This window comes from Lathamus discolor, chromosome 17 (genome assembly GCF_037157495.1).
Source record: "Lathamus discolor isolate bLatDis1 chromosome 17, bLatDis1.hap1, whole genome shotgun sequence".
NCBI classification, from domain to species: Eukaryota; Metazoa; Chordata; class Aves; order Psittaciformes; family Psittacidae; genus Lathamus; species Lathamus discolor.
The window spans coordinates 7,251,605-7,271,306 of record NC_088900.1 but is presented as its reverse complement, the minus strand read 5'-3'; the positions used below and the strand labels follow the sequence as shown (position 1 = coordinate 7,271,306).

General features: G+C 51.0%; 3 protein-coding genes and 1 long non-coding RNA gene across 6 annotated transcripts; 2 read left to right on the top strand and 2 right to left on the bottom strand.

The window, feature by feature from the left end:
• Positions 1–147: 147 nt before the first annotated feature.
• Positions 148–986, top strand: LOC136023002 (histone H2A). Its single transcript, XM_065697001.1, has one exon. It carries the CDS (start codon positions 216–218, stop codon positions 645–647), a length of 432 nt encoding a protein of 143 aa, XP_065553073.1. The 5' UTR covers positions 148–215; the 3' UTR covers positions 648–986.
• HMBS (hydroxymethylbilane synthase) lies at positions 900–8,325 on the bottom strand. 3 transcript variants are annotated; one of them, XM_065696996.1, is made up of 14 exons: positions 8,215–8,325; positions 8,083–8,136; positions 7,028–7,100; positions 6,375–6,424; positions 6,221–6,276; positions 5,257–5,334; positions 4,854–4,931; positions 4,448–4,523; positions 3,934–4,047; positions 3,737–3,775; positions 3,135–3,254; positions 2,860–2,913; positions 2,218–2,304; positions 900–2,004 (listed from the first exon to the last, which is right to left on the bottom strand). In XM_065696996.1, the coding sequence occupies exons 1-14, from the start codon at positions 8,236–8,238 to the stop codon at positions 1,831–1,833; spliced, it is 1,077 nt and encodes a 358-aa protein (XP_065553068.1). In that variant the 5' UTR covers positions 8,239–8,325; the 3' UTR covers positions 900–1,830. The 3 variants fall into 3 exon arrangements, with proteins under 3 accessions (XP_065553068.1, XP_065553071.1, XP_065553069.1); XM_065696999.1 differs by lacking the exons at positions 8,083–8,136; positions 8,215–8,325 and adding an exon at positions 7,899–8,073; XM_065696997.1 differs by lacking the exons at positions 8,083–8,136; positions 8,215–8,325 and adding an exon at positions 7,446–7,888.
• Positions 8,278–9,635, top strand: LOC136023003 (uncharacterized). Its single transcript, XR_010616435.1, has 2 exons — positions 8,278–8,690; positions 9,306–9,635. It is a non-coding gene; the product is annotated as an uncharacterized LOC136023003 (long non-coding RNA).
• VPS11 (VPS11 core subunit of CORVET and HOPS complexes) lies at positions 8,339–16,978 on the bottom strand. The gene is made up of 16 exons (XM_065696989.1): positions 16,784–16,978; positions 16,373–16,521; positions 16,045–16,180; positions 15,228–15,391; positions 14,896–15,143; positions 14,277–14,478; positions 14,028–14,179; positions 13,517–13,703; positions 12,966–13,109; positions 12,314–12,502; positions 11,306–11,467; positions 10,704–10,843; positions 10,364–10,566; positions 9,654–9,825; positions 9,321–9,543; positions 8,339–8,578 (listed from the first exon to the last, which is right to left on the bottom strand). Exons 1-16 carry the CDS (start codon positions 16,935–16,937, stop codon positions 8,417–8,419), a joined length of 2,787 nt encoding a protein of 928 aa, XP_065553061.1. The 5' UTR covers positions 16,938–16,978; the 3' UTR covers positions 8,339–8,416.
• Between the last annotated feature and the right edge of the window lie 2,724 nt (positions 16,979–19,702).

Here is a 19,702-nt window from a genome sequence, read left to right as displayed (position 1 = left end):
AGACTGGGGGCAGGGGCGGTGGCTCCGCAGAGGAGACCAATCAGCAAGAAGTTTCTTCCGGCAGACGCACCAATAGGGAGGCGCGGCGGCGCTGTCCAATGAGCTGAGCGCTACTTTGGGGAAGGTTATAAGAGGGCCGGGTGCGGAGTATCTCGCCTCACTTCGCCGCAGAGCTCCGGGGGGCTGGGGCAGCGCACACGGAGGAGCGAGGCGCCATGTCTGGCCGTGGCAAGAGCGGCGGTAAGGCCCGGGCTAAGGCCAAGTCTCGCTCGTCCCGGGCAGGACTGCAGTTCCCGGTCGGGCGGGTGCACCGGCTGCTGCGGCGCGGGCACTACGCGGAGCGGGTGGGGGCAGGCGCGCCCGTGTACCTGGCGGCCGTGCTGGAGTACCTGACGGCCGAGATCCTGGAGCTGGCGGGCAACGCGGCCCGCGACAACAAGAAGACGCGCATCATCCCGCGGCACCTGCAGCTCGCGGTGCGCAACGACGAGGAGCTCAACAAGCTGCTGGGCGGCGTCACCATCGCGCAGGGCGGCGTCCTGCCCAACATCCAAGCCGTGCTGCTGCCCAAGAAGACCGGCGGCGGCAGCGCGGGCCCAACCAAGGCCGGCAAGAAGGGCAGCGGGCAGCAGTCGCAGGAGTACTAAGACCGGCCGAGCCCTCGGCACCACACAAAGGCCCTTTTCAGGGCCATCCCCATCGCTCACCGGGAGAGCTGCGGTCCGCGTGGGGAGGGGGCGTGCCGCGGTTCCGCCGTCGGGGCTGGAGGCGGGGCCGGGCCCCACCCCGCCCGCTGGCCGGCGCTGCGGAGCCGAGGAGCGCTGGCGCCTGCCGCGGTCCCGGTCTGTGAAGCTGCGAACAGAGGAGCTGCTCCATAAAGACTTACACTGACACTGGGGTGCTGTTTACCATTCTGCTGTATTTATCGCCTGTTACGTTTACTGGTCGTTGCAGAGAATAAACAATGCTTCGTTTCCAAAACGGTACCCTGATAAGGTGCTGCTTCAGTGTTTCCACAAGGCACTGGACCATGAGCCCTGCTGAGCAGATAGCTACATGGTAAGGAGTGCAAGAGCCCACAGTCATAGGAAGGGACTGGCACTAGCAAAGAAAGGCACAGCAGCCTCATTTGGGCTTTCTCTCCTGCTCCCCATTAAATGATTAGCATATATGAATGATGCTGACAAACCTTGTAGTCTGGTGAATAAGGGGGACACAACTGGGTGTCCACTCACTTCCCAATTAATTACTGGCTGACTGCCAAATTGGCACCCAATAGGTGCAAACTTAATTTCCCACCTTAAGCCAGACCTATGAATATGGCACCCATGCTACTTTACTGAGGAACCTGCTAAATAGCAGTCTTCCTCTGCAACACTGATGGGTGAACAGGACCAAACAATATTAATGACTACTGAAAGTACTTCAGTACTGTTGACACAGTATGGCACTCAAGTGCCATCATGACTGATTCTGATTATAATCTGTAACAAATCCCTCGTTCCTCATGGCAGTACGAGAACGCTTACAGCTTATTTTTTAATCCTTTTCTTTTTTCTTTTTAACCTTCCCTAGCTACTTTTAAACTATACAGTTAAAAAAAAAAAAATCAAATGGACACTTTGCATTTTAGAGAAATGCAGAGAGGGCCAGAAACCCTGAACAGCATAAACAATTCGAGTTAGTTAACTTGGTATTTCAAGCTCTTGTGCCCACATGTCAGATGAGACCAGTGTGAGCATTTGGAAGAAATCCCTTCCTCCAACGGAGGACAGCATAGCTGCCAAGACTTGTCAGAGCTGTGGCAATTGTGCAGACCACACCACAGGTTTAGTGGGCATCGTTGAGCTGCCTTGCCACACTAAGGATATGCTTTGCTCCCTTGCTAAGAAGTAAACTAGCTAGTTCAACACCAAGGTTCTCTGCAGCTTCCTGGGCCTGACCAGGGACGTTCTTGGCTGTGATGCCAACATGCTGCACATCGTCATTTGGTCCATCTTCATTCTGCAAACATAAATCACCTCTGTAAGGCAGCAGGAAGGAGTGGGCAAAGAATAGTTCAAGCCACATGTAAAACATGAGAGCAGTGCACTGTCAGAGTTTCCAAAGAACCAGACCCAACATAACAGGCAGATTTCAAAAGGTCTGGTTTTGTCACATGGCTTCAGCTTTGGGTCATGAGGTTTGGATTTGAAGCCATCACCGTAGTTCACATACCTGTTGGGGATAATTAACACTGGTCTGCATAGTCTCTTTCAGGCTATCAGATCCATCCAAACTGTAGACTGCTCCTGTCAAATACAGCTTGGAAAGACACAGAAGGGATTAAACAGAAAGCCAACCACCCCCTTAAATAACCAAAATGCACAACATTCAAAGCTCAGCCCAGAGGGGAAGGCTTCTGTAGTGCAGTGGGGCCAGCAAGAATAGCCTAACAACACAACTGTAAGAAAAGTGATCCTTGTTAGGCAAGATGCGACTTCCCAAGGAAAAGGCTGAACAGTTTTCTAGTTTCCCACCTCCTCAATCACACTCCCATCGCATAAAATGCTGATGTTTCTGGGCTCAGGAGCAAGGCTTTCAAATCTTAGGGCAACGTAACCTTTAAAGAGGGCAGGGGGAATCTGGTACTTCTATAGTAAGGTCATTTTCTAGAAGACCGAGCTTCAATAACCAGGCCCATTCTCATATTCCTCCTTTCGACACAAACCCAGAAGGCTTGAGTCAGGAGCCTCTCTGCTATATAGGGCAGCTATAAAGATATCTGCCAGAGTTATCCACAAGGTAGGACCAGCAAACATGCATGCACTGGAACAGGTTTTCAGAAATAATCCCAGACAAATACAAAGTACTCCTCACCTGGCCATCTTTCAGCGTGGTGCTGACGGCAACTGGGACGCTGCATCCACCCTCCTAAAACAGAAAGCAGCTGACACTGAGGCTCTTACATAATAGGTTCAAAGGAGAGGCCTCTGAAAAATTTAGGCCGCACAAACCCCTAGCCGTCGCTCTACAGGCACTTCTCACTTCAGAAGCACTCTCGATTTCGTAGCTTTAGGAAAGATTCCCCACGATGTCAGCCAGCAGAGCAGTATTCACTGCCACAGGCAGAAGAGCCAGGATGCCTCACTTACCAAACGTTTCATAAAGGCTCTCTCAGCAATGCAGCATAGCACAGTGTCTGCATCATGCAGGACAGACACCATATCCAGGATCTCTTGGTCTTTGGCACGAACTTCTACAGCTAAGGCACCCTACGAGAAGAAAGGGAAATATGAAATCATAGCAATTCCTCAACTTCACACCTGTCTGTGCGCTCAGCATTGGTCACGAAACAGACTCAGAGGCCTGGACGCATTTTGCTAAGGGAGCGATATTTAGCCATTTACAGAAATAAATGACAAAACAATCCACTGGTTGCAGGGACATCCTATAGCAGCTGCTCTAAAAGGAAGATGAGAACTTCCTTTGGCCAAAGTGTTCAAGATCATGCTGTCACCTCAAGCCATTCTAAAGCCTCTCTCGGCTAGTGTACATACATAGAAATACCCACCCCAATGTCCCTTGTGACAAGAAACCTCGATAAATCCAAGCTTCCCAACATTTTCTCAAGATAAAGATCCAGTGCTGAATGAGTAACAGTGACAAAACAATTCCTTCCTAAACTGGAAATGCACTGTACCGCCACTGGCTTTCGATACCAGGTATGGCTTAAGATACAAGAGTCTTAACGTACCTGTCCAACAGCATACAGACAATCGTCAGGGTTTAGGAGCTGGAAGAAAGCAAAATCCAAGTTAACTTGTGCCTGGTTTCAGTGGATTGAGCAGACCAGCAGACATGCTTAGCTTTGACAGGATGACCGTAAGGTCTGAGAGAAAAACAGGTGATGGTTCAGCACAGAATTGTATCTTTTGCTTTGCTGCTCCTCACCTGACCAATGCGATTCTCCCAGCCCATTCTCTTCAGCCCAGCAGCAGCCAGGATGATGGCACTGAAGTCTTCCTTCTCATCTAGCTTCTTTAAGCGGGTATTTAAATTCCCTCTCTGTAGAAATGATTAAGGAAGCATAGAAACAGCAGGCCAACTGCTCCTATCCCTATGTAACATACTCCAGAATGTGTTTACAGAAGGTACAGAATCTGACAGCCTCCAAATGAGAATCAGAGCATCATCCTGGGAGAAGCGTTACATACAGACAATTCTTTTTGTTAGATGAAGGCTGGTGCCTTCTTTACAGGCTCATGAGAAAGCAAAAGGCAGAATGGCAACTGCACCATACGCCCACTGCCAAGTAGGTTAGGAGACAGCTGCCTTTGAGGAAGCAGTTGGCTCTTGTTGCTCAGGTGGCATAAATCAGCCTTAAATCTAGATTTCATATGAAGTTCTAGATTCGCGTTTGCAGCTTTACCCAGCCCCCACATTTCTTTTTCCCAGGAAAGGATACAATATCTCTGAATTCTAACTGAGGGAACTTCTTTTTGAGCTGAGCTGCTCTGCGAAGTGAACTGGTTCCAATCACACTGTGGGGAAAATAAAACACGTGAAATCTAGAATACTCCTACACTCACCTCACTTCACACTCAGCTCCACCTGAAATAACTGAACTTTCGAGCCTACAAATGGTGATACATTTTTTTCCTTAATTAAAATGAAGATCCAAGAACCTGCCAATCGTTTTTATCTCCTCAGAAAAAAGGAAACCACTCTGTGAGGTTTAGCATAAAGCCCGGGCAAAACTAGACACAGGCAAGCCAATCCCAAGCAACTGATTTACAAGAGACGCTTCTGAAGGGCAGCCCCCAGCCACCATCACCGACCACACCTGTCTTCCCCTTCCTCTCCCCACTCACCTCTTTTCAGGAAGGAGGCTCAGTGTTTTCCCACAGTTTTTGGGATGAAAGACAACGGCATCAAGTGGGTTTTCCCTTCTGAAAACAATACAAATACAGAATGGCTGACATCATTTAACAGAAGGCTTAACAGAAGCTTAACAGTTCTCTATCAGTCCCCAGAGGAACTGCCTCTGGCTCCAAAATAACCCATATATTATCAGAACAAAAGCAAGAATTTCCAGCAAACCTGCCAGCTACAGAACATGAGATCAGCTCTAGTGTTTCCACTGTTTCAGAGATTAATCAGAGAATGGTCAAACTCTGAGCACCTAAAAAGACCTAAGCCACCCTTGCCTTGCTGCCACTACTGATCCCTAAAATGCATGTCCCTCAAAGAATCGAGCCTCACATCCACACTTACTTGCAGACAGCACCGATTGTAAAGCCAGGAGGAAGAGAAGTTGGCAGGTCCTTCAAGGAGTGAACCACGAGGTCAACTCTAAAAATAAGGGGACAGTAATCACTGAACAGATGCCTGAGCTCACATTGTGCCTACCCGAGGCCTGGAGAACACCTATAGGAAAAGTGTGAATCCACTCTGGGAATTAATTTGGAGAAGAGGGGGTAATGTCAGGATGCTACAGCCAGAATTCCTATAGAATTCCACTGTTACTCCAGAAAAGCCACTTCATTCTTCTCTCTCTTTTCCCACCTGTAAAATGAAGGAAATGTCTTCCTCCCAGCAGCGCTGCAAGACGAATTATGACCATTGGCTCTAGTGACGATAAGAAAGATGCTGGAAATGTTCACGCAGAGAGAAACTCCTCATACCAATATGCAACTAGTCCCTTGTCTGCTGTTATGCTTTGAACCAGAAATAACAGCCAGCCATATCAAAGCCCATCGTCTGCTCCTTACAGGAAAACAAAGATTGTAAATGCTTGAGTCTCCAGTATTTTTTTCACTGGCTATACTTGAAAGCACAGTATCATGTGCCTGTGTGTCACAGACATAGAGTATCATCTTTTGTTTTCAAGCCTACCCTAGAGCATAAGCACCACTGAAAACTCCTCGGGATACTGAAAAAGAAAAAAGACCAAAACAACCAAAAAAGTGCTCATGTCTCTGCCCCAGCAGGAGCCCAAACCAAGCGTTTTCTGTAGAAAGAAGTTATCCAGAAAGCAGCACAAAGTGCCCACACCTCCTGCATGTCTGGTGTGCTAAGATGTTACTGGATGTTAACACAGTAATACTAAATATGTTCTTTCTTGGCCAGAGGTACCGGAACAGAAAGGAACTAGGATCACACACACAGCAAGCAAAAAGTGTCCAAATAAAGAGCTCCAGAAACGCCGGAGGAGGATGAGAAAACGAGAAGCTCTTACTCATTTCTTTCAAGTGCATTTTCCAGCTCTTTGGTAAAGAGACTCTTCTCCCCAATCTACAAATAAATGTAAGAACAAGAATCACCATGGAAAGGTTGGCAAATAATATCAACCACAATTACTTCTTGTGTAGAGCACAAAAGAGGTCCATTACCTTGGAAAGTGCTGTATCCAGGATCTTGTCTCCAGTCGTTGACATGGCAACTGCTCAGAAAGAGCACAGGTAAAATGTGAGCTGGCTCAGAGCACCTAGGCCTAGACTGGAAATATCCATGCAACACACAACGAGCAGTAGTGTCACATGCTACTGCGTGAACACGGACTTGAGGTAATATGAGAGCAGCTTGCTTGCTTCTGGAAATACGCTGCGCTCAGGACAAGTGACAGGGAGACTTCCTTCACTGTCCTCAAACCCAGAGTAAGGGGCAAGAGGGCAGGCTCCCATTGCCCTCGCTGATCCCCTCAAGCACCAGCCAGCAAAAACGTCCCTAAGGCACAGTGGGGTGCAGCCAGAACAATATCAGGTTCTCAAATGGAGCAACATTAACACCATCTGCATGACATGCTCGGAGAGTATGATATACCCAGCGCTTCAACCACCAGAAGCTTATGAAATCCATCTTTCTGCCCCAGAAGAAACCAGCAGCAGCTGCTCGGCCACACAACATAACTGCAATCAGACGGCACTCTTAGATAAGCGGGATCAAATCCTCTCCCTCACGCCAGCACCGCAGACATACCTCCTGCACACAAAGATAAGCGGCTGACTCCTGCTGCCGCTTACCCTGGGTCAGCATTCAAACTTACCAATCTCAAAGTGGAGCTCAGGATACAGCGCACGGAGCATCTCGACTATGCTGTCAGTCTGAATCCGGGCCAGCTGCAACAAAGCAGAAAGCAAAGCCCTAAACAAGGAGCACATCATCCATCTAGTAGCTAGAGAGAACTCTGGCATTCTTCGATGGTCAGACACATATGACTGCTACATGCTCCCAATCAAAAGCATTAGAAATGAGTAGCCCAAGTGAAATCACTCGTACCTATAAACTCCTTAAAAAGCTACAGCTTAGGTCCGCACACAGACCTAGCTAAAGATCTTACAGCAGTAAGAACATTCCCTTGCACGAGAAGGGCAAGTCAGTCAAACGAAAACAGACTAATCATTCCACACGTGCAAGCAGCAGCAGACTCAAGCAGCCAGAGGAGAGTTTCAGCTTTCTCCCACCGATGAGCTGTGTAGCCTGGGGCAATTCACTCAGACCTCAGGACTGCACTTTCTTCATATGTAAAACGAGTACGAGTTGCTGCTTCCCTCCGTAAAGTGCCGCAAGAGCCTCGGGTTAGCAAAAGCCGCAGCCCGCAGCGCAGCTCGGTCCCTTCCCTCACATCTGCCCGAAACACCTTCCGAAGAGTGCGGGATTCCTCCCAGAACGCGCTCCCGGAACGCACAAGATTATCTCGGAACAAAGGTCTGCAGCACACTTATCTCCCTCCGCGGGCCGGCTCCTCCCTGCCGCACGCAGCTGGCGGCCGATACCCGCTGAAGACAGCCGTCGTCGGGGGGTGTCAGGTTTGGGGGGGGGGGTCCCCCTCCCAGGAGGCGCTGCACCGGCCCGGCAAGCACCCAGCAAGACCCCCGTTACCCCGGCCGGGCACCCGCACCGTCGCCCTCCCTTACCTGCCCGAAGGCCGCGCTCTTCAGAGCCGCCCGCCGCGAGGGCTCCACAGAAACCGCTTCCTCCCGGAGCCCCCAGAGGAACCGGACCGCGCGAGCGCCGCGCCCCGCGGGGCTCTGCCACCGGCAGCGGCGGGCGAGCCAACAGCACCCGCGCCGCCACCGACGGGACCCCCCCGCTGCCTACCTGGCTCCGGCGGGTGCCCACGCGGACCGCTCTCCCGCGCACGCCGTTCTCGCCCTGCGGCAACAACCGAGTCAGCGCCCGCACCACCGCCGCCCGCCCTCCCTCGGCCCCGCTGCCGCTGCCCCAACTCACGCCGGCCGAGCCCGGCTCCGCCATGACACCGCCGGACCGCCCGCACCAGCGCGAGCCCGCCCTGCTGCGTCACGTCCGGCTGGCACACGTGACCGCCCCGCCCCGCCCCGTGCTCGGCGCGCGGTCCCGGTGCAGCCACGTTTATTGCGGTTCGCGTACAGACGGCGGGGGGGGGGGGGGGGGGTTCCGCGGAGCCGCGCGCTCAGGTGCTGCGCTTGGTGCGCATGAGCAGGTCCCGCTGCAGCCCCGCCTCCAGCGCTGCCGCCCTGCCCGAGGGCAGGTCCGTGACGAGGGTCAGCTTGTTGAACACGCCGCGACCGAAGTAGTCGGCGACGACGGAGAAGCCGTCGCTGGAACACTTGAGCTGCCAGGCACAAGCAAGCGGCGTCAGCGGAAGCCTCCAGGCCTTTCCCCTTCACCTCCCTATAGCATGCACGGCCCCCACCACCCCTCGCTACTCTACCAGCTCCATGCAGGTACTGCACAAGCCCCTTCCTCTGCCCAGGTTTTCCACCTTGTTTCAATCCCGCACGGGTGCCGCGCGCTGAAGAGGCCACTGACAATTCCTAGGCAAGGGGCTGCCTCTGCTACTTCGGTTTCCGCCCGTGTGAACGTATTCCAGCTAAGGCCCCATTCCCAACTCCACCGCTTCACCGCTGGAGAACACAACGCAGACTCACCACCTCTGCGGTACCCCGACTGCCCTGTCCTAGCCCCGTTCCGAAGTGACTGGCCCAACTCGTTTACCTTTCTCCTTCCATTTGTTCTGTACAGCCAGAAGTTGTATAGAACAAATGTCACACTGACCGATGGCTCTCCAGGTTGGAAAAGACCCTTAAGATCATAGAGTCCAAATGAGCTGTTTCAAGGTCAGGTGAGAATAGTTTCTCTTTCACCTCTAGAGAGCATCAGGGACTCTCCATACCCTGTGCATAACGCAGTCATCCTAGGCCCCAGTGCCTCCTTATCTGCAGTTGACACAACCTTGTCCACAAAATACTTTCAGCCTCACCCTATTCTACCAGCCTCTACAGATCCATAAATTTAGATCTGTAAATCTAAACCCTATTTATTCAAACTTGGTAAAACAGGCAACGCTACCCAACCTGATGCTGAAACTGGTCGTGCAGATCCCGCTTCTGCTCCTGGGCTCGGATCATGTCCATCACTTTGCGATTTTCTGGCATGCACGTAGGACATTCCGAATCGCTCTCGGAGTAGCTTTCGAAGCAATGCTGGTGGAAGGAATGACCGCACAGGAAGTGGACTGAAGGCAGCTCCAGGGCACTGGTACAAATGCTACACTTGGTCTTCTGAAAGATCTTGGGCCTGTGAGAATGAGAGGAAGGAAAAGGGTGAGAAAGACAAAGTGTATTTGTTCTTAATAAAAGAAAAGGACAGTTCTGTCCTATGTAAGATGAGAGCACGTGGTACTGCACCTTGCTTTTAGCTCTTCGATCTCCTGGCGGATCCTTGTAGTTTCTTCTCGGTATTTGTGAATTCTCTGCTCATCCTGCTCTATCTGGCGGCTCTGCTTCTGCAGCTTGTTGACAAGATAATCCTTAATCACGGACAGTGTGGCTGTGGAGTTATGAGCCAGCGTCTGCACGACTGAGAGCAATCGAGACGTTAGTTTAAACACTAGCAAAAAAACCCACAACCACATTAATCATACCTGGCTTTTCTGCAGAAGGCCACTTCTACAGGCACAGGCAGTCAGCATTCTCAATGACTTAGGGAGCTCATTTAAAGAGCCGACTGCAATTTGACCTCTTTCAGAAATGGGTAACTGGGAGCATGTTTGGATAAGCTCAGACCAAAAGGGGCAAAGCAAGGATCTGGTATACTGGATTCCATTCCAGTTTCTCCACCAAGGAACAGCAGGAGTTTCAGCAAGCCCTCCACCTCCCCACGCTGCCAGAACAGAGATCAGGTACAGACATCTCTACAAGTGACACCACAGATTGTTCTTCCTAACTAGGGAGCTGTGACCGGCACAGCTTTTCCCTGTAGAGCAGGTTATTACTCCAAAGGGTGGGCTCAACCTGTAGATAGTCCTCCCAAATTTCTTATCATCTCCAGGGAATGCTATAAGCTAGTTCAGGGTTTCTTTGGCGGGGGAAGGTTGGGTGCCACGTGTCATTACTACCAAGCAGCGGTGGCATGAGATTCTTGTTCTCGATGTGTTTCAGCACCGCAGCAATATACTCTTTGCAGTCCTCCTCCTTCCGTGCAAAGTAGCCAAGAGCCTGTTCCCAGAGACAAGCCTCTTGGTCTCCGTACAACTCGCATACCTCGATCACCTTCTTGTACTGCTCATTCTGCATGTGGTAGTGCATGATCTGTTGGAAACTACGGGAGAAAGCATCTTGAGATACTAACGAGGTCATTACCATTGTACTGTAAGGCAGGCAGGTTTATGGCTCAGAAATTCCCGTGCAGGGGAGTGGGTAGAGGGACGGGACTCTCCAGACAAGAGCAACACTCACAGTTTGCCCTGCTCGTAGAGGTAGAGGACACCATCCTTGAAATTGTGCATCTGACATAAGACCAAGGCCTTATCAAAGACTGTTTGGAACCTTCCACTCTTCAGGAGGGTGAGGGCTTCACTGTGCAGCTTCTCCTTGTTCTACAGAGAAGGCGGAGAAGTCAGAGAAAGCAACAGGTGCACAGAGAACACTCTGCAATAAGACCTGACGAGAATCTGCAGCTCTTTCAAAGAGGACAGTTTTGCTGTTCTCTATCCCTTTTAAGCAAGCAGGACGTGATTTCTTTCACCCAACAGCCAGCATCCTCAGAGATCTAGGCAAGCAAATAGAGCTACTTCTGTGGGAGAGGCATCTGCCCACAGAGGTTGTATTGTCTGGAATCTGTTCTTAAATGAGATTCATACAAAACAAGCTCAGTCTCACTGAAAGGAGTGTTCTCGCGGCAAGCAGGCTGCTTTCCCATTCACACCCCATTTGTCCAGCACAATGTTAGGTTTTGTTACCAATGCCCACCTGGGAAGGTTACGGGTCAGCAGGAACACAAATAGGATTCAAAGACACCAAATCTCCCTCTCAAAACACAAAGGTGGAGGAGCTCAAACCTGCTCATCTTGTTCATGTGCCCAGTTCTGGAGTCGAAGTTCCAGTAAAGTGTCGTAGACACCCTGTGGAGAGTCAGCCTGCACCTCAGTCATGTGCTCCAGGAAAGCCTTCAGCTCTCGGGAGTTGTTTGCAAAGACCGGAATGAATTCCTCCGAATTAGCCTGTAACACAGCCAGAACAAGTCATGCACTGAGTTCAGCCTCGGCCAGATGGGTGCGTCTTCCCTGCCATGTGGAGCGCTTGTTCCCAGAGCCTGCAGTGTGACAGACACAGCATGGAACAGGAATCACTTCTGAGCAGTAGTTTTTAAGTGGTCTCTGGAACTACTGGTACACCAGGACAGGGCTTCTCGTAGAACAGTTTGGGTTGGAAAGGACCTTCAAAGGTCATCTAGTCCAACCCCCTTGCAGTGAGCAGGGCCATCTTCAACTAGATCAGGTTGCTCAAAGCCCCATCCAACCTGACCTTGCATGTTTCCAGGGACGGGGCATCTACCGCCTCTCCAGGCCACATGTTCCAGTGTTTCACCACCCTCAGTGTAAAACATTTCCTCATATACAGCTAGTCTAAATCTACCCTCTTTTACTAAAAAACCATCACCTCTCGAACTATTCCAAGAGGCCCTGCTAAAAAGTTTGCCCCCACCTTTCTTAAAAGCCCTCTTTAGGCACCAGAAGCTGTTCTAAGGTCTCCTGGGAGGTTTCTCTGCTCCAGGCTGAACAAGCCCAGCTCTCTCAGCCTGTCCTCCTGGAAAAGGGGCTTCAGCCCTCTGATCGTTTTTGTGGCCTCCTCTGGACCCGCTCAACAGGTCTGTGTCTACTCTGTGCTGAGGGCTCCGGAGCTGGACACAGTGCTCCAGGTGCGGGTTTCACAACAGCAGAATATATTGAGGTTCATTTCTCATTATATCTAAAGCATCAGGGCTGCACCACAAAGCATGCAGGAGTGCTTGCTTGCTGCAAAGCTACTACACGAGAGCAGTGACTCCCAGTGAGCACAAACTGTACCTTTCTTCCTTCCAGCATCCCGGGGCCTTCACTGTCTCCCAGTGGCCGGTAATCAGTGCAAAGGACCTTCAGCAATTCTGTGGTCTTGTTAGGGACCTGGTGCATCAGGGTTTTTCCATACCGCTTCATGTTGCTCTCTGCCTGATCAAAAGGCAGTTTCCCAATGTAGCACAGAGCTTCTTCATAGTTCTGTGGAAAGAGGCAGCCAGCAAAATCACTGTGTGACATTAACCTCTGCTCTCCGCTTCAAGGTCAGGACAGAAAGCATTTAAGACATGCTGCAAGTACACCACAGACACAGTTTGCTCCAAATTACCACCTAGTTCACTATTCCTGCTTGTTTTCCTCCTCAGGGAGGAAGACTGGCTGTAGCCCAGTGGGAAGACAGTGCAATTTAGATGCATCTCTAATGACCCTCCCTCCTCTTAAAGACCACTGTAAAAAGCCACATCTGAAACAGAACAAAAAAGACCTTCTGACTTCCGCTCCTGGTCTACAGCACATGCTGGAGTGGAAAGCCAACACGCGGGCGGTGGCAACAGGTATTGCTCCGCAGGAAAAAGGTCAGAGCAATGGGATTCTCAATAAAGAAGGGGCTATAGAACTGGGAATCTCCCCAGTAGAGAACACGGGAGCAATACCATCCCCTCACCTTGATATCCTCTAGCTGGATTTTGAGGTACCATTCATGATGCATGTGCTTCTCTGCCAGGTACACAGCGTGGGAATAGTAACCTGCCTGACGGAGCACTTTGATCGCTGTTTCAACATCAAAGCGGACCTCGCTCTCGCTCGTCTAAGAGAACAAAAGCAGAAAAATGGTCCCTCAGCAACACTGCCACGGTCCGCAAGCAGCAATCGTTTATGTAAGAGGAGGAAAGCCAGAGCAGGGACAGCTTAGTACCTCTTGTGCAAGGGAAAGGTCATACATGCAGAAAAGAAGTAGCCTAACCACCTCTCAGTAGCTTGCCAATCACATTGGCAATGGCCAGCACGCTCCAGACTCAGGTGGCAAGCCAGCCACGCCACAAACATAACCGAGAGGTTGGAAATAAAGGAGCAAAGACAGGCGTACTGAAGGAGAAACCCATTCTTCGCTCTCTCAACAGGCCCACAGGAGTCAATTCACACTGCCACTGCTACCCCTTTTCAATTATGATGACAACATCACAACTTTGCACGATTCCACCTTCCCCCTGATACCTTGATGAACTCTTCCAGTTTGGAGCTGTCTTTGAGCTTGGTATAGCAATTCAGCAGCAGCGTAGTATGGTCTGCATTGGCCAGGGACTGCAGGTGGAGTGTCTGCAGGTAAGCGGTGAGGTTGTGGATACGCTGAGCATCCAGGAATTTCCGAATAACGTAAGATGGTTCCAACTTCCCTATAGTTCTGGGAGGGGAAGAGTCATCTTACAAGAGACTGTATACCCAGGAAGTCAAACTAAACAGAGAAATTAACTACAAAGAATGCAGAAGCCTTAACTTCAGCAGGCGCTAACCCTCTACTTGGAACCCCTCAGCTACGTATCAGAAGTAACAACTAGCCGTGGCGTAAGACCACCCATCTGCACGCACAGTGAGACATCCAACTCTCCATAAAGGCCACGACTGGGACAAGTTCGTCTGGTTTGATTCCTGGGCCAAAACAGAAATCGAGGCCTCTGTAGCTCCTACATGTACTACAGCGTCACAGCTCCACAGGACCCCTGCTCACCGGATATACTGCTGGATGGCCCCGTCATGGTTCCCCTTGTTATACAGATGATCACCGTACTGCCGGAATATCTCTGACAAGCCATCGCTGTCCAAGTGGTGGCTCTTGGCCAGGTTAATGGCCATTTCAAATAAGTTCTTTCTGAACAGCATCTGTTAAATTCACAGGAAGAGCAGCATGAGGGAAATACCGCTCTGCACAGTCTTGCAGACATAAGGCAGAGACTAATAACAGAACAGATTCACATGCCTCGAGTTTGGTTTGCGTATCCTTCTCCTGCAGCACATGAATCTTCCCATCTCTGGTCAGTACATACAGAGAACCCCACTCTGCTAAAACATCCACTATATCATCAAAGATCGAGCTGTATGCAATGAATTTGTTGCACAAGTCATAGATATTCAAGACTTGTTTGTCTGAATTCTGTGCCTCATTTCCAGCAAACTCTGACCTGGAAAAAGCAGAAGAAAGTTTCAGAGAACGTGGAACTTCAAGTTACTTCAGTAACTACAATTCTTGATACCTCTGCAAACTCGGGATGTCCAGAGAGCACGACAGCCAGGGTTCACTTGGGTGATTAAGCTAAGCAGACCCAGAGGCAAGACAAAACCTATTCATACGTGAATTCTATCTGTGCTTTACACTGAGGAATTCATGGGACTTGAAGAAAACCCCAAGCCCCACTTGCTCACTAGCATGCTGAACTACGCTACTCCCACACCAGAAGTTAATCAATACATGGGTCCAGAACCTCTGACAAAGTTGCCGCTGGACACCAGGAGGGAGGCTTCACAGGGAAGAAGGAAAAAAGAGGGAAAGCAGGAAGCTGCAAGAGCAAAGAGAACTCATCTGTTCTGAGAAGCCCTACTTTGGAGAAGTCTTTCGGTCCTTGGAGACAATGATGAGGTACCCCCGATACCAATGAACAATCAGCTTCTGTCCCTCAAAGGCAAAGCAGGGGCCACGCTCGTCTGGCTGATACAGGTACACACATTCATTTCCTGCCACAATGAACTGGAGGTCCTGGGATGGGTCGCTGAGAGACGAGCAGCGCAGTCCACAACCATGAGTGTCCAGCTCCAGGTGAGGATAGTCTTTTGCTGAAAGCATGTAAGACTACAGAGGAAACACAACCTGGGGGGATTGCTCCACACTAGACTCTGAAGCCAGAGTCTCATTCTTTTTCGGTTAAATTCCCACCTGAATGTTCTCCGTGGTAACCACAAACAGATGTGTTGTTTTGCCAGACTGTCGGAAAGCAAGGCCAGTAACCGGATAACTGCCTTCATGGAGGATCTGGGTCTTACTATGCCGGTCTCGGGTGATGTCTCCTTTTGTGAGTACCACACTCCCATCCGCAAACCCTGGTGAAGGCGACAGACTAAACTGTTACATGGCACAACCAAAACACTATCCAGCCTGAGTTAGGGCAGCTCCATTCAGCAACAACGCACTGCTCACCGGCAAGGTATTAAGTTTCACTTGCTTATTTGACACATACTGTACATTGTAACAAGACTAGAGGGAGATTTCTTCAGAGCGAGTAAACCAGCCTGCTGACAGCCCCAGTCCTATTACAAAGGAACAGTTAAAACCAAAGAGGGAAATGTTCCTTTTCTCCTTTAAACAAAGGGTTCTTTACAGCGCTTGGGGTATTGCAAAACCTGTGGCTGTTTCCTCCTGTACTACAACAAAAGGTACATTTAGGATAAGCTCAATAAATGTGTCACCTTCGTGACTGGCACGGAAGGATGGCATCGACTGAAAACACAGGTTTCCCTTTTAACTACAACAGTTATTACCGTCATATGTACAGACTCGGGCTAACATTGGGTATTTGTCCTCTCCAGCTCTCCAACAGCACGAGATAGGCCGTCTCTTTGCAAGAGTAACAGAAATGGAGGGAGAAGAACAACCAGCAGGATATTCTATGCTGGTTTTTGTGCTGCCCATTCATTTTCTCTACACTTGAAAAAGGACCGTGACGCTTTTCTTAAACTACTGCAGTTTTACTTACCGATTGCCATGAAATTAAGATTCTCGTGGACAGTGAGGCAGGATACAACCGTGGGCTTGTTACCTGGTATTGCTGGAAAAATTCGGGTGCAAAGAGGATTGCCACCATCTCGCTTCTCCAGGTTCCAGACCTTAACCTACAAACAACGATGATTTGCTGTCATAAGAAAACCATGAGGTATTAGGAGGCCAAAACTTGGCATCAAATATAACAGTGCTCACAGTGAGCAAGGTGACTGAGGTGAGAGGAGTCAACCAAGACCACTGCAGTAGCCTTAAGAAAGACACACAATACAAAAGCATTTTCCCCTCTTTGCCATTTGACTTACCAAGGGGTTAATGCCCTCTTCATCCTCACCCACAGAAACCAAGATACTGTGCTGTTTCAGCTGGTATAGATGCGTTACCCTTAGCTTGTACGCTTGGAAACTACTGAGTTGAAGGGAGCGAGGCAAAAACCAGATCTGACCTTCCATATGTAGACAGCAGTTAAGGCACACGAAAGGAAAAACCCCAAACCTCACGACTCCGATTACACTGGAACCGAGCGCCGAACGCTGGCTTCTCCCTGACCTCTGCCAGCGCTGCAGCGAACACGCTCTGCGGAGCAGCCGCGAGCAGCACCTCACCCGGCGGCAATGCCGGGAGCGGCCGAAGGACCCGAGCCAGGCAGCGCCGGGGACCCGGCCGCGGCCCGGCCGCACCGCCCCCCCCCCCGGCCTCTCCCCCGTGCAGGATATCCCCGAACACGAGGCTTCCCCTGCCCGCGTCACACACTGCAACGCCCGGGGGCAGCCCGAAGGGTTTCCCGGCGGCCCCGTCCGGCCCCGGCGGCTCCTTCACCGTCTCCCTGTCGAAGAACACGAAGCGGCGCCACTGCAGGTAGGCGGCCATGTTGGCGGCGGACGGAACCCCCGGGCGCCTCACGTGACCGTCTTCCCCGGCCCCTTCAGGTCACGAGGCAGAGGGCGTCGCACCGCGCATGCGCCCGGGCCGGCCGGGAGGTCCGGCCGCAGCCCGGGCGAGAGCCCGTGCGCGCCGCGCTCCTGGAAGCGCCTGGCCTAGCGCTGCCCTCGCCCCGCGGGCCGGAGGATGGCGCTTGTCACGGAGCCGGCGAAAGCAGCACCGCGCACCCGCTCTTACCCGCCCGGCCCCGGCCCGCTCTGCGCCGCGAGCTTCCTCCCGGTCTGGGTTCGGTCCCGTTCCCCTTTCTCCCCTGAGCCGTGGGGAAGAGCAGCAGCCGCTGTGGCCAGGACGCCCGTGCCATCTCCCAGCCTCCGGCCGGGGCAGAGAAACCGGCCCCGCACTGACGCCTCGCCTTGAGGCTTGCCCCCGGAGCTCGCTCCAAGCACCCCCACGGGTCAGCCTTCTGTACAAAGAGGCCACAAGCTGCTCAGTGCAGTTACAAGAGAAGACAAGACCAAAACAAGAGTTCCAGGGAGCGTTTATTGAGCTTAATCAACAAAATCAGGGTTTTTCCAGTCCTCATTTCCACACCGGGAACGCGCGAAGCTCCCCCCGAGGCAGTGCTGCAGCGCGTACAGCGAGAAAGCACATCCTCAACAAAACCTGAGCTCCCTGGAGAGTTTGCCAATTACCAATTGAACAGAAAGCCAATTTTCCCCTCCCCTCCCCTGAACATTTTCAAGGACGACTCCATAGTGTTTGCTGGTTAACAGTAAGAATTACCCAACCTCTTGACTAGGGACCGGTAGATTGCGATATTCCACCTGAACTGCAAATAATTTCTTTGCTTGAAAGAAAAGTTCCAGTTTCTTTCAATAAAGGGAACAGCGACTATTTTCTTCTCCTGACACCCCCTCCCTGTAAGCATCGGTTAAAATACAGCAACGCTGTATCTTAATAAGCCCATCCCTCCCCCACCCACCCCTCCTTACCCGTCCCAAACTTGTCCACAACAAAATTTAACAATGCTTCCATGTAGGGACACTTCAGCAACACAACAGTGACCCGAGCACAAGCTGCCTGGTAACCTGAGGAAGCCTCAGACTGAAGGTCAGATGCACACTCTTTGGTCCAGAAACCTGGTTTACAACAAAGATCAAGTGTGATTCACAAAAGATGGACCCGAAGTTCAAGCAACCGGAAAACTCCCCACACGGACTGCTGCTGCCCAACCTTGACCATGGCAGCCACACTGCTGGAGTTCCTGGGAACAAAATGCACTTTGTCCTCAGCAGACAGCAGCTGCTCAGCCCCAGTGGCACGGCAGAGCCGAGCACTGGGAGAACCACCGCAATGGCAGCTTGGGGGACACGGCGTGGCCCCTCCGTGACCATGTACAACAGCCATCGACTCAGGTTTGTGTCCCGCGGATCAAAAGCAACGAACCCAGCCAGACAAGCACGTTTTTAAAGAAGCATTTTTAAATCCTTGGAGCAGACACCTCCCCCCCCATCCCAAGTAAAAATAAAGAACAAAACATCAGAATGAGATGATTTGATACCAACACACACACAACATGAACTCATGTTGAGCTTCCCTGTTCTTACCCACACCTAAAGTCACAGAGAACAAAGGAAAGATGCTCCCATCTCATTCTGGAAATTGAAACATGTATTTGAGACCGACCCACCCCCCCACCCCACCTCCCGTTGGGACAAGCCCTCTAGCAACTGCGGTGCTCTCCTGATGGTGCAAACCCAGAGAGCAGCCGCTGTTTCTCCCAGGGAAGCTGCTGACCCCCTGCATGGCTGCCTCCCCCAGCGGCAAAGCTCCATTTCAGCAAATTCACAGAGCGAGCGCTTGGACTTCCGAGGGGGAAAGTGCAGAACCCATCAGATTCGCATCCATGTCAGCTTTGTGAGAGTAAATGTCTGACCTGGGGCTGATTGCTGTGGGCTCCAGCTAACACAGAATGGTAAAGGCTGGTGCGTGACCAGCAAAAACAGGAGCTCGCCTGTGAGTAAATCTCAGGAGGGCAAGCTTTAGCTCCTCACTTGTGGGCAGGGGTACAAAACAGTAACAAAAAAAAAACCAAAAAAAAAAAAACAACCCAAAACAAAAAACCAACTCCCCATCCCCCCCCCCCAAAAAAAACAAAAAACAAACAAAAAAAAAAACTAGGATTACCCTAGTCCTTTGGAGCATCTTTCCATCTGCGAGATCGCATCTGTTAGAGATGGCCTACTAGCACCACAGATAGGCTGCTTCTTTCATGACCAGAAGCCACCTAAACACGGTGCCCCTGATAGTTTCGCTAAGTGCCAATCCTCACCGAGAGGCATTGAAGTTTAAAGTAATACTTTCAGAAGTTCTGTGCTTCCAGAGGGACCAGCAACGCATGGCACCAGGCTAACCTACCACAAATCCACAGAGCGCACATGTCTGACTCGACATCGCTATCCTGTTCTTGTTACATGTGCGTGCCCTGGCAAGATACACAACTTGTATTTACAATTTTCATGTCTTTTTTCACGCTAAAACAATCCCTCTTCTGTCTCTCTGAAAAATCGTAAGCTGGCTGCAGTACAAGAGCGAGATTTTACTTTTGGTCAAAGTTACCACCCGCAAACTCCCACCCCCCACCCCCCAAAAAGCACCCCAGAATTGTTTACATTTAGTACCTGCCAGTCAGACGTAAGCTGTGTGGCTCACAGAGTGCCTGTGACCAAGCTCTTGAGTTTGTACTCTAGTGC